At 42.7% G+C, this 11,881-nt stretch overlaps 1 protein-coding gene across 1 annotated transcript in view; it reads left to right on the top strand.

The window, feature by feature from the left end:
• The first annotated feature begins 6,579 nt into the window (after window positions 1–6,579).
• TGFBR1 (transforming growth factor beta receptor 1) overlaps window positions 6,580–11,881 on the top strand; it is a 34,393-nt gene continuing 29,091 nt past the window's right edge. Inside the window, exon 1 of the mRNA XM_056484301.1 lies at window positions 6,580–6,803. Coding sequence (XP_056340276.1) covers window positions 6,698–6,803 — 106 coding nt within the window. The 5' untranslated portion in view covers window positions 6,580–6,697. The remainder of the gene's footprint in view (window positions 6,804–11,881) is intronic.

Below are 11,881 nucleotides of genomic sequence, written 5' to 3'. Positions count from 1 at the left end.
TCAGCCTTTGGAATTACACTCAAGGGATATGGCTGATGGAAAACGACTGCTGTAATAGAGAAACAGAATTCTGAGAATCAGAGTGAATAAGTGATTGTTATTTGCAACCAGAAAAATGTTATTCAGGAGAATTCTCATGCTAATTCCGACCTGAAAACAGCATGAATTATTATTTTTATATAGGTCCAGTCTTCCCTCTTAATAATCTCACTTGGAAATGTAGGAATAACCAATGACTTACTCAATCTCAAAACTACATATTCTTGCAGAAGAGTTAAAAATGTAATAGATCAAGAATTGGTAAAGAATAAAGTTCCACAAATTACTTCCACCATCTTTCTCATCACTGCATAATTTGTCATTTTATTCAAATAGATCTTTAGCCTATTTTTCTCTTCTTCAGTTTTATTCCTGAGTAGGTGCAAACTCCATTACCTGATTTAAAGGAAAAAAAGCAACTTTTTAGAACATGTTATAAAAAAACTGCATCATATTTTCTTGGGACTGCTCAAGGTCCAGCACCTTTAGGGTAAATTCAAGCTATTGATTGCAAATGAACAGGTGAAAACTTACAGAAAATACTGCTTAAAGAGACTACAGCAACAGGATTTTGAAACAACCTTGTATAACCTGAACTGTGACAGAAAGTTTAATGCTATCACCTCAGGCAACCTACAGCCACATGCACTGAAGAATGGGAGTGGATGGGGAATATGCATCAAGTCTAGAAAAGCTGCAGCACAGTCAGCAGTTCCTATAGCATGTGACAGAAGGACATGTCTCTTCTCTCATTTGCAGTTTGTTGGATTAATAAATCAGTGCCATGAATCAAATATTATTTTATTAATTTTAATTATTAGGTTATTTTCTTGTATCTTTCTTTTTTATTTTTTTTATTGTGAGTTTATACTCTCCTGAACAGAATGTTGCTTTAACAAAAAAATTAATGTTTTATTTAAAAACTTAACTTAAAAAAAATTAAGGATAACTGATATTTAATCCAAGTTATGATCTAGATCTCCAAATCTAATTTTGAGGTCTTAGCAACTTGTCACCACCATTCCCACTTCCTACTCTAGGAAATTTCTTGTCTGCTGTGAGCCTTTATCCCATGGAAGAAGAAATCAAGCTTGTCAAGCCCACAGGTTGCCTGCCTGCTAATGGGTACACAGAGAATTGCAATAGGAAAACCTCATGATCTGTACATTGCCAGAAGGATGTTAACTTTTGGTAGGTTACATGTGCTGCTCCTTCCCCACACTAGACAAAATTGAGTCCAGTCTCTGGAGGAAAATGACTTTCCTTGCCAAGAAGAATGATATAAATTATTTCTTGCACCATCAAATTGGAATGAGCAGTGACGAAGCAGGTAAAAGCTCCCCAGGAAAAGAAATATCCTTTCTTAATCAGAGGCAAGCTACACATGTATCCTTTGCTGTAGTTGAAGGTGAGATGTTCCTTCTGTTTGAGGGTTACCAGAGTTACAGAAGTAGCTCAGCAATGTAATGCCTTCAAGCAAATAATGACAAATACTCTAAAGTAATTTCCAGACATGGTTGATGTCAGCTTTTTTGCTTCTGGCAACCACTCCCTAAGCTACCCAGTCTTCCTAGTCACAGCTGTGTTTAGCAGCATGTCTTGGACTACACACTTCTTCCCTACTTTCAGCAGAAATCAGGCCTCTCTGTAAGGAGACTTGCAGTTAACACCACACTCTCTGATGGTTCATACCTGATTTCAAGCAAAGTCGGATCAGGTCACATATAGTAGCTCAGCAAGCTGATGGACTCCACAAGCTGGAATGAAACCAAGTTTAAGATGTTTAATTGCCATCACTGGGATCTGCTTAAAGAACTTAGGACACTGTGACATGTCCACAAATCCATTATCTGTGAAATAAGGTAGGTATTAGCTGCAGGGATCAAGCAGCTGCAGGCTGATGTGGCGCATTGCTGGGCTGCCCAGCTCATACCTCTGGGATATAAAGTGTTCCACAGTGAATTAAAAGCAAAAAGGGCTTCATATGCCTTAAGCTTTAACTGGCCTTCAGTTAAAGGAGATGGTTAACTGGGTGTTCAATAACTAAGATCTCACAGTATTCAGTTTTGGAAACAGTGATGAGTCAAATCAGGCAATGTTTTATAAGGGTTATAAAATGAGTAATTCTGAGTGTTTTATGAAGCAGTGGCTTCAAAAAAAGTGATTCCTTTTCTTGTCTCTGATTTAGAAAGATCACAGATCTTTGCTAAACTTTCTGGTTTGTGTACTTACAGAAACTGCACACTAATAAGCACTTTGATATTTTCTGTCCCAGTTTGAGTAAAATTGCTTGGAAAAATCAAGGACTAGGTGGGGAGGGCAATGTTGGGGTTTTTTCAATAACTTATTCTATTTTGGTAAATGTTACACATTCAGTACTTTTCCACTTGCTGAGTTCCTTGGTGAAAGTAATTTGTAAATATCATGATGCACTGAATAGTTCTTCCAAACAAACAAGCATAACATTTAGCTACTTACCATGGAGAGAAAACTCTAAAATTTGAATTTTTGCAACACCTTCATTTTATATTGCTTTACCACTACTTGTGCCTATATTGTTGGCAAGAGACAGATTCTTTATCACCCTGACACAGTACTTCTTACACCAAAAGACTAATAAAACTTTCAGTCATCACCATTAATACTATTTCCTATTACACTTTCATATATTTTTACTTTAAAACCTAAAAAACCTCGTATTTATTTGTGCCCATTTTTGGAACTTCATCAGTTTCTAATACAAGAACATTCATATCCTTCACCTTTCTCAAAGATTAACCTATAGAACAAATTGTTTTATATAATTGCCTATCTCACCACTTGCCCCTTTCCAAAATGTCTTTTATTACAACGCACTATGTAATTTCTTACTTTGTGGAGGCTTTGCAGTACAGAGTTAAATTTGAAACATTAATGCAGGTGCAATTCTTCTGTTTTCCATCTTCCAGAAAAGAAAAGCATAAGTAGTGTTCATACACTGGCAATAATTCTTGCAAAAAATAAAAGTAGCACTAGGTAAAGATTAATTAGTTCGTTCTCTCTCCCTGTGGGTGCTGCACTTGTGTATGACTGTCACATTCTAGTACAGAAGAAAGAAATTAATCAGTGTTTAACTTGCAGATATTCCCTGTATAATAACCTGATTTATTCAATCTAAAAAGCAAGGATTTTCAAATCTATCTAACCAATTTGATTATTTAAACAAACCTCATAAATCCAGATCGTTTGGATTTTCTGTGTCATCTCGGTTTGTGTTCTACCTTGCATTAAAAAATGATGACTTTTGTTACATATTTCTATAATTGGAATATAATTATGTCATAAATTCATTAGTTTATTAGATAAATTAGGCTAGGCAAAGTGGGGGATTTGCCTGTTCTTCTAAATATATGTCCACTGATGACATTATTTCTATCCTCAGTAAGCACTGAGGATTGCAGTAGGTAAGAAGTGCTTTCAAGGATTCCTTTACAGGAAATAAAATTGTATTTAATTCATCCAGTTAAATTGTCATAACCATACAATGGTCATGTGTTGTTTTCTATTGAACTTGGCAAATTGGTACAGTGAAATTGTTTTTCATGCTATTTTGGCATGAAAAGGCCAAGCAATTATTGTAATTTTGAAGAATCTGCGATCACAGAATAGTTATTTTCTTCTTAAACAAAATGTCACTTTACAGACAGGCATATCTTGGAAACTGTTTTACTGACTGTGTCATTGTCTGACTTAGCCTCACTTGACTAAGTAGCATGTTTAAGGACAAAAATAATTAGATGCAGGAATCAAGATCTCATTTTCTTTGCACTGGCATTCGATTTGTTTGCCAACATAGGGAGGAACAAACAATTTAAATATTATCAGGCCATCATTTTTATTTTGTAATTTTTATTTAACTGCTCCATTTTGTATAGCAAAAACAAAGGCAGATTTTTTGGTCACCAAACAGGACATGTAACATGAATTATTTTGCATCTCAGCAGTGACTCTAAGAACCTCTCCTAGAGCTCTTCTAAAGATGCCAGGTACTGCCCAGATTAGCAAACCCCCTGCTGCACCAAAAGAAAATGCCTTCATAAGAAGGAAGGGGGAGATCCAAGTATTGGAAAAGGGGAATTGATAGCAGAAGTAACAGGGGAAGAAAGACAATGGAAAAACACCAGGATGTATCTTACAGTGATAACAGGGGAAGGTGCCAACAAGACCCAAATGCCTACCAGAGACCAATGAAAATCAAAAGTCTGTATCATAATCAGAAGTTCTTAGGCCCCACCTTAATCAAGACCAGAATCTGCAGTCCTAAGAATCTGGACACATGGAAGCATAGCATGAAAAGGGGAGATTCTGGACATGCAGAACCCATTTCGGTAGCTTTTCTTCTGGCCCACATTTACTTCAGCTTTTAAATCTAATGTACACAGGATTAGAGAGAGGTACCCAGGGGTCAGGACTGGGGATGACATAATTTAGGGTATTTCTTCTGTATTTACCTCATGCATGATATGAAAGAAGTGTGAGGCCTGGCAAAAAAATATTTTCCTTTGTAGTGGCATTATGTGGAAGTGACCTGAATCCATCTTAGCTGGTAAGTTGCTACCTGCAAGTTATTGATTTATTTTATTTTTTCTGTGTCTGTCAGCCAAATGTCACTCAGAATGTTAATTCAAAATGTTCCCCATAGGGCTGAACTTGGAGCCCTGAAAAAAAATCACCATGCTCTACTTACTGCTCCCTGCCTTCATTCAGAGATATAGTCTGTGACCCATCCCTAAACCCAGGAGATCTGCAATGGGGAAATAAATAGTGGATTTTTCCCCCGAGCATAGAACTTCCTTAACTTACAGTTTCAATGCTTTATATGATTTTAAAAGGTGTTTTGGGATTTGAGCAATTTAACTGAGTGCTTCGATGTTTCTTTCTGAAGCTAATATATTTATTTGAGCATTAGCCTTGCAAGTAATTCTACATATGCATAACTAAGAACATGTTTGCCTGGTGTTGTCAGCTTCAGTAGTTCATTACAGCATGAATCTATATCAAATCCAGACATTTGGTTCAACATCTGTCACGAACTGTATGTCATTAAAATGTTATTTTGCAAGAGAAAATATAACTAGGATGTGTTTATGTATGACACTGATCGTTGTTCAGAGAGAAAGGGAAAGAGAATGAATTACTAATTTTTACTTCACTTTGAACTCGGCTATTATATTATCAAGATACTTATCCAGGTGAAGTGTACTGTAGGAGAAACAAGATTTTTATAAAAGCAGTGTTGGCTGAACAACTGCTAGTAGAAGGGAGGCAGGAGATCAGGGTGCCACGGCAGTGAGCGTCGTGCTGGGAAATGTGGAGAATGCCATCCTGAACACTGTGAGCTGGGAAGGCACCATCCAGCAGAGACAGCACACGGGGCTTGCAAGAGTGACTGAAAGAAACGTGGAAAAACACCTGTGATCTACCTGTGATGTTCGTGACTTGGCCTGTGATGGGAGGGTCACACTGCGTGCAAAACAAGCAACAAAGGGAGTATAAAACGTGTGCGAGACTCTGAACAGATTCAGCATATGGGCACAACAGATATCAGAGCTGGGGGTTTGGGTGGATTCCCAGAGCAAGCAGGTAGCTGCTGGGAGAGTGGTTACTTGATCCCGAGAGGGAAGAGGAGAGCCTCTCTTCCTGCTCTGCCACCCATGCAAGGCCAATAAAGCCGTACACAGAAGTAACAACCTCAATTTCTTCGCGAGGCGCATCCTAGTTGCTCCAGGTTTCAAGATTCCAGGTGTACCTCAGACGGGTATTTGGACTATGGGAATTTGCTTCCGATTCGCAGTTAACTCCTGATGCTACCCGCACACTGTGCAATAAGCTGGCAGCTACACTGGCTCCTGGCACCGCGCTTCCCTGGCGGGGACAAAGCCTGTGGGCTCAGCGCTGCGGGAGTCAAACCCTTCCCTCCGGGATGGCCGGGCTGTGCCGTGCCGGGGGAAGGAGCGGGAGAAGGAGCTGGAAAAGGAGCGGGAGCAGGAGAGGGAGAAGGAGCTGCCGCTGCCCCTGAGCTGCGGCCCCGCAGGGAACGGCCCGGGGCTCCGCACGCTCCCCCTGCCCTCCGCTGCACCTCCCGAGAGCAGCAATTCCTCGGCTCCTGCTCCTTTCCCCCGCTCTGGAGGCAACTCGAGAGCTGCCCACACGCTCCCGCACTTGCCCTCCAGCGGTGCCGGTGCCCCCGAGGCTCCGCACCGCAGAGCTGCCAGCGCGTCCCTCCCCGCCGCTGGCAGCGCCTCGGCTGGAAGCTCCAAGCCCCCCGCCCGAGTCCCTCCGGGCTCCGCGCCGCGGGGACGGAGCGGCGGCTCTCCCTTCGGGACACCCCCGGCCCGGCCCGGCCCGGCCCCGCCGTGAGGGGGCGCCGCCGCCCCGCCCCCGGCCGCGCGGGTCGCGCCCCGCTCCCGCCGCCTGTTGTTGTCGGGGCTGCCCGCGGCCGCCGGGGGGCGGGGCCGGCCCGCGCCGACCAATCAGGCGGCGCCGCCGCCGCCGCGTCGGTGGCATTCGCGGCCGGAGCGGGCCGGGAGGGCGCACGCAGCGCGAGCGCCGCGCCGGTCCCCGGGCGGGCGGAGCGGGCGCGAGGCGGATCCCGGCTCCGGGCAGTCGCGGCCGGGACATGGCGGTGGCCGCTCGGCGGCCGCGGCGGCGTCCCTGGGCCCTGCTGTGCCTGGCTGCGGCCGCGCTGCTCTGCCCCGCGGCGGGCGGTGGCCCCGCGACGGGCGGTGAGTGCGCGCGGGAGCGGAGGGAGGCAGCGGGCGCGGCGGTGGCGCCCGGGGCGGGGGTGTGGGGGTGGGTGAGGAGAGCGGCGGGGGCCGGCGGGTCCCCGCCGGTTCCTTTCAACAACATGGCGGAGGGGCCGGCTGGGGCGGAGTCACCTCCCCCCCACCCCCGGTGTCCGAGCCCGGCGGGGACCGCTCGGCCCTTTGTTGGCCGGGAGCGGCGGCGGCGGCTCGGCGGGAGCGGCGGCGGGGAGGGCTCCGCTCGGCCCCCGCCGGCACTTCCTCGCCCCCGCCGCGCGGCGCGTCGGGCGGTGTCTGCCGGGGTAACTTTGTGTCCCGCTGTGTGCGCGGGTGGGTGCGTGTGGCCTTGCCCGCGGAGGCGAAGTTCCCGCTGGGTGAGCTTCCCCCGTCCGTCCCGGAGCCCCAGGGCGGCGCAGGGCGCTGGCAGCGGCGCCGGCGGCGCGGGGACGTGTTGAATGTCCCACGGCGCGGAGGTGACGAGGGGCTGCCCCCGCTCCGCTGCGCGCCGCAGCGCCCTGCGCTGCTGTGGCCGTGCTGGGGCACAGGTGAACTTTCGGTCCTACACATCCTCGCCCGTGTGGAAATTAAATCTTGGGGTGAATATTGTGTAGCGAAATGGATCTGTTCTTCCAGCCCTCTGTAGCTGTGCTTTTTTTGCAAAGGAGATTTGATATCAGAGCTGTGCTGTTGCAGAGCTAATGCATGAAGCAGGAGTGTTTAACAGCATTCGTAAATGCAAGATTTGGGTAGTTTTCTTTTTGTTTTTTTAAATGTGTGTGTTGTTCTTCAGTTTGGGACATATGGCCTAATGGGTTATACAGGTGTTACCCTACCCGAACTAATGTGGGCTTCAGTTTCATCTATACTAAGTTATATGGTGAAATCTGCATTTTGTAATTAGTTCACTTCTTAAATTATCTTGTAGTCGTATTGTGTATTGTTTTGGGTTTTAAAGAGGAAGTGGAGAAGCACCACAACTTCTTCAGCTACAGCTTTGAGACATCACTCAGTCTGGATCTATACCATGCTGTTCATAATTCAATCTTAAATGGTACTCATGCTGAAAAAAAAATATATATATACTTAAAGCATAACTTGGTGTACTAAAATATAGTTAATCACCCATATTCTTACTGAAGGCGATGCAAGATCTCTGATGCGGAAACAGTGAAATAAGCTAAAGTTACCCAGGGGTTGTTCTTGTGTTCTTGAAAAGGTGCGGCAGGCTTTAGTAATTTAAAGCTTTCTTATGTAACGCATTCAGTTTAGACGTTGAAGGAAATTTTAGCTCAATTTGAGCTTTGAACTTTTTCCCTTTTAATGCCTCCCATCAGTCAACAGTTTTCCCTTAATCTGAGGCATGAAATTAAGGTCTAAAAGCCTTGTGTGAAAACAAGGCAACAGGCTTCCATACAAAACCTTAAGGGTGGAAGTGGTGGCATGCTACCTTCTGTTTAAAAAAAGAGAAATCCTGTCTGTTCAGTGGAACAGGGAGGAATCCAGAGTTCCTGATCCATAACTTGTCCAGAGGCCCTGGTGTGGGTAAGGCAGTTAATTTGCCAGAACATTGTGGTCTTAAGCTGATGAAGTAGTTCAAGGTATGATTTGGCTGCTGGTTCTTATTGTGGGTTGACAGAAGTTGGGCATTTTCTGGTTGCCTGTGCTGGGGCTGTTCTGCAATATGCTGATGTTACTGAGTCGTCTTGGTTTATACAGAGGTCAGGCATGTAATGAATCCCAGCAGCTAGCTGAACAGTAGAACAGCCTAAATTTTTAAGGCAGAGTCTGAAAACAAGCTTTCTGGTTTTCACTGTGCAGGGCCATAGTCTTTAGTCGGCTGAAGTTCTAGGGAGTCACTGCTTGGAAACTCTTGTATTCAGACAATTGCTTCTAACTGCCAATAAAGATAGCAATCTGATTAGTATGGTAGAATGAACTTAAAAGCACAAGTAAAGATCTTTCTGTTTTCATAATGCTTGTAAAATTATTATCTGGGCTTTTAATTTTAGCTTTCTTCAGTTGATTTGTTTTTTGTTTTGTTGTTTTTTGTTTGTTTTTTTTTTTTAAAGCATATTCTTCTACCAAAGATAGCAGAAACAAATTGTTTCTGCTGTCATGCTCTAAGAGTCATGAACTATCTCTGGGTGGTGTTTTGGATAGATGGCAAGAAAACTAAAAGTGCCCTTTGACACCTACGTGTCAGAGAATATAGTATCACTTTTTTGAAGTTGGGATTTTACACGAGGTTTTGTCATTACTTGCAAGTTGTGGGTAGGGCCTTAATAAAATAGTTTCTCTTTTCTTGAGTGCATCACAAAACCTCCTGCTTGCACTGGAAGATGAATGAAATGTATATGAAAGTTTTCCTGTAAACTTGATACCCAGTGCTGTTACTTCACAACAGTGAAACTTAATTAGTGCCTTTGTGAGAAGAATGTGTTAGTGAAGGTCATGAACTATTGTGGTTTTAAAAAGTGAACCTATGTCCCAGATACTTTAAGACCTAAACCTTTTTGTATCTTGAGCTAAAAGAGTTCAGAGATGAGTCAGGTGTATTGTTTGAGGGGATTGTCTGAATTACAGACTCAGAAGCTGACATTTGCACTGTTATGTATTAAGCTTTTTTCCTTTGGCAAGTTTTATTGGACAGGGAAAAAAACTACCAGTGGGCATTACAACCCTAAAAATCTGTTATTGTCTCTTGCACATCATAGCCTTGCTCCTTGATCCTCTGCATCTTATGGAACCAAGAATTGTGATTGCTCTTCTGATGAAGTTCTACTTTCTGCTGAAATTTTTTCTTCAAAGATTCTATTTTCCATGGAGGAAGTTACTACATCACAAGAGAAGTGTCTTTTTCAGCAAAATGTTGCTTTTGGGAAGCTGAGACTACTTGTCTTTTTTAAATTTGTAAAGCAAAGATATATTATTAAATAAAATATTAATAATGTAATTTTTTTTTTTTTTTTTTTTTTTGTAACAATATGTCAGTTTGAGGGTTTTTAGAGCACCTCACAAGTTTTATTTTCTGCACTGCTCCTTGTTAGCATCTTTTGGAAGACGATGTCTCAACTTACAATTTCCAACTAAAAATTCTTTGGCCGAAGGTGGTGTTCTGCACTAAACTGTGTGGTTGAAGTAATGATGCAGGATGTAAACAAATGTCATCCATAGTGATTCATAGGGGTTTATGTAACTAAAAAACCAGTCTTCCTGCAATTTTCTTTCTTCAGAAAGACAGCAGATACAAAAGAGACTGTTTCAGTAGGTTTTGATGTACACTTGTAAAAGGTAAGCGGCAGGAGTGAACTTAATTCCCTGTTCACATTTTGTAATAGTATCAATATCTGAGCTCCTGGGAGCCAGCTCAAGTCTAATTTCAAGTCTTATCAAGCTGTATAATTTCAGGGTTTCATTTGTGCTGCCAACTTGTTTTAGCCTCACTGGGGGCTTTCCAGGCTGCAACATTGATGCAAGAGAGACTTGGTAAAGGAAAGGCAAAACTGTCAAACTCAGTCTGAGCAACTAGACAGGTAATGGTATTCAATACAAGAGGTTAATCTTGTGGTATGAGATATGAGAAATATGCTGTTGATAACTTGTATGAGATGATCATGTCATAATGCACACACCCCCACTTTCACAACAGCATTGTCACTAGTTTTTTTTTTAGTTTAGTCAGTCTCAAAAAGCAGGAATGACCTATGTAGAATGGTAATAGTGCAGTGACAAAATTCAATGCACAAGGAACTACATTGCTGTGTTGACCCAATTTCTGCTCTTGGCTATGTCCTTGAATGTCTGTATGACTTCCAGTGCATTTGTTTAGCTGTTTGTACTGTCATTTCCCCAACCTTGTATCGCTTAAACAGACGTGAATTTTCACTAGTTGGTAGTGGAGCTTTGGATAGTGGTTCCATCAAAAAACTGTTGCAATAATTAAAAAAAAAACAATAGTTCTCTGCCATGGACAGACATGATTGAAAACTGCTTTTTCTCTTCTTCGGTAGTTTTGAGAGTGCTTTTAGTGATAGTAAATTTAAATGGTGTTTACAAAATGCATTGAAATGCATTTTACCTGAAAGATTACTGACTCTGGAAGATCAGCTTACATCAGAGTTGTCAATTTCTCATCCCTTTCTATTATCAATCCATACTAGAAATTTATGTATTTATTAAAACTTGGAGATCTGGTTCCTGTCTGAGTTTTTTTAATTCTGTAACATTTCTTTGGGGAGTAACAGAGACTGCTTGGACAAAAAGCAAAAAATTCTACCTCTGAGAGGACAACCATATGAGGGGTTTTTTTTCTTTCATATCGGTTATAAGTGAAAACACTTCCTTATAGGAATGAAGTGATTTTACTGCAGTTGATGACTGACATCTCCTCTTCATGATGTTAAATCTCATCTATGATGTGTTCATGTAGTTGTAGTCTGTGTTCTTTATGCACAGATAACTGGAGAATGAGACATGAGCAATTCCGATATTCCGATTCCATATGCTCACCTTTTGGATGGATTGTTTCCGAAGATGCTGAATTAGTTTACCTTTTGCTGAAACATGGAAATTCTACTGTTACCTGCTCGAGCTGAAAGGCATGAAGAACTGTTAAATGGCCAGAGAAGGAAGGGGGCTGAAGCATTTTTAACGAGTGTTTGTTTTGTTTTTTTTAATACTGTGTCCACTAGAGAGCAGCAAAAACCTGTATTCCTAGAGGCTTTGCTATTCAGCTGATTAGGCATTGTTTTCCCTTCTTATGGGAGGGGGACAGTAGCTTCAGAAGGAAGCAGTGATTTATTTGTGCCAAGGAAATAATTCTGTTGTGTGTGACAGTGAATTGTGTCTTGGCAGGAGATGAGAAGATAGTGGCATCAAACCAGAATAAAGTGTAAATTTTGTCAAATGGCACTAAGTGGGAATTTTGTAGCAAAAGAGAGGTGGGAACAAAGTGAATGAGGAAGATAGGGCACAAAATGCTTTTAGTCATGGTTGGAACAGTGTATATCTACAGCTTCACAAGACCAGGAAGATGAATAAGTGTAACAAGGGCAACCCAA

This window comes from Oenanthe melanoleuca, chromosome 2 (genome assembly GCF_029582105.1).
Source record: "Oenanthe melanoleuca isolate GR-GAL-2019-014 chromosome 2, OMel1.0, whole genome shotgun sequence".
NCBI classification, from domain to species: domain Eukaryota; kingdom Metazoa; phylum Chordata; class Aves; order Passeriformes; family Muscicapidae; genus Oenanthe; species Oenanthe melanoleuca.
The sequence above is the reverse complement of the archived record's forward strand: the minus strand, read 5'-3'. Positions and strand labels throughout refer to the sequence as shown.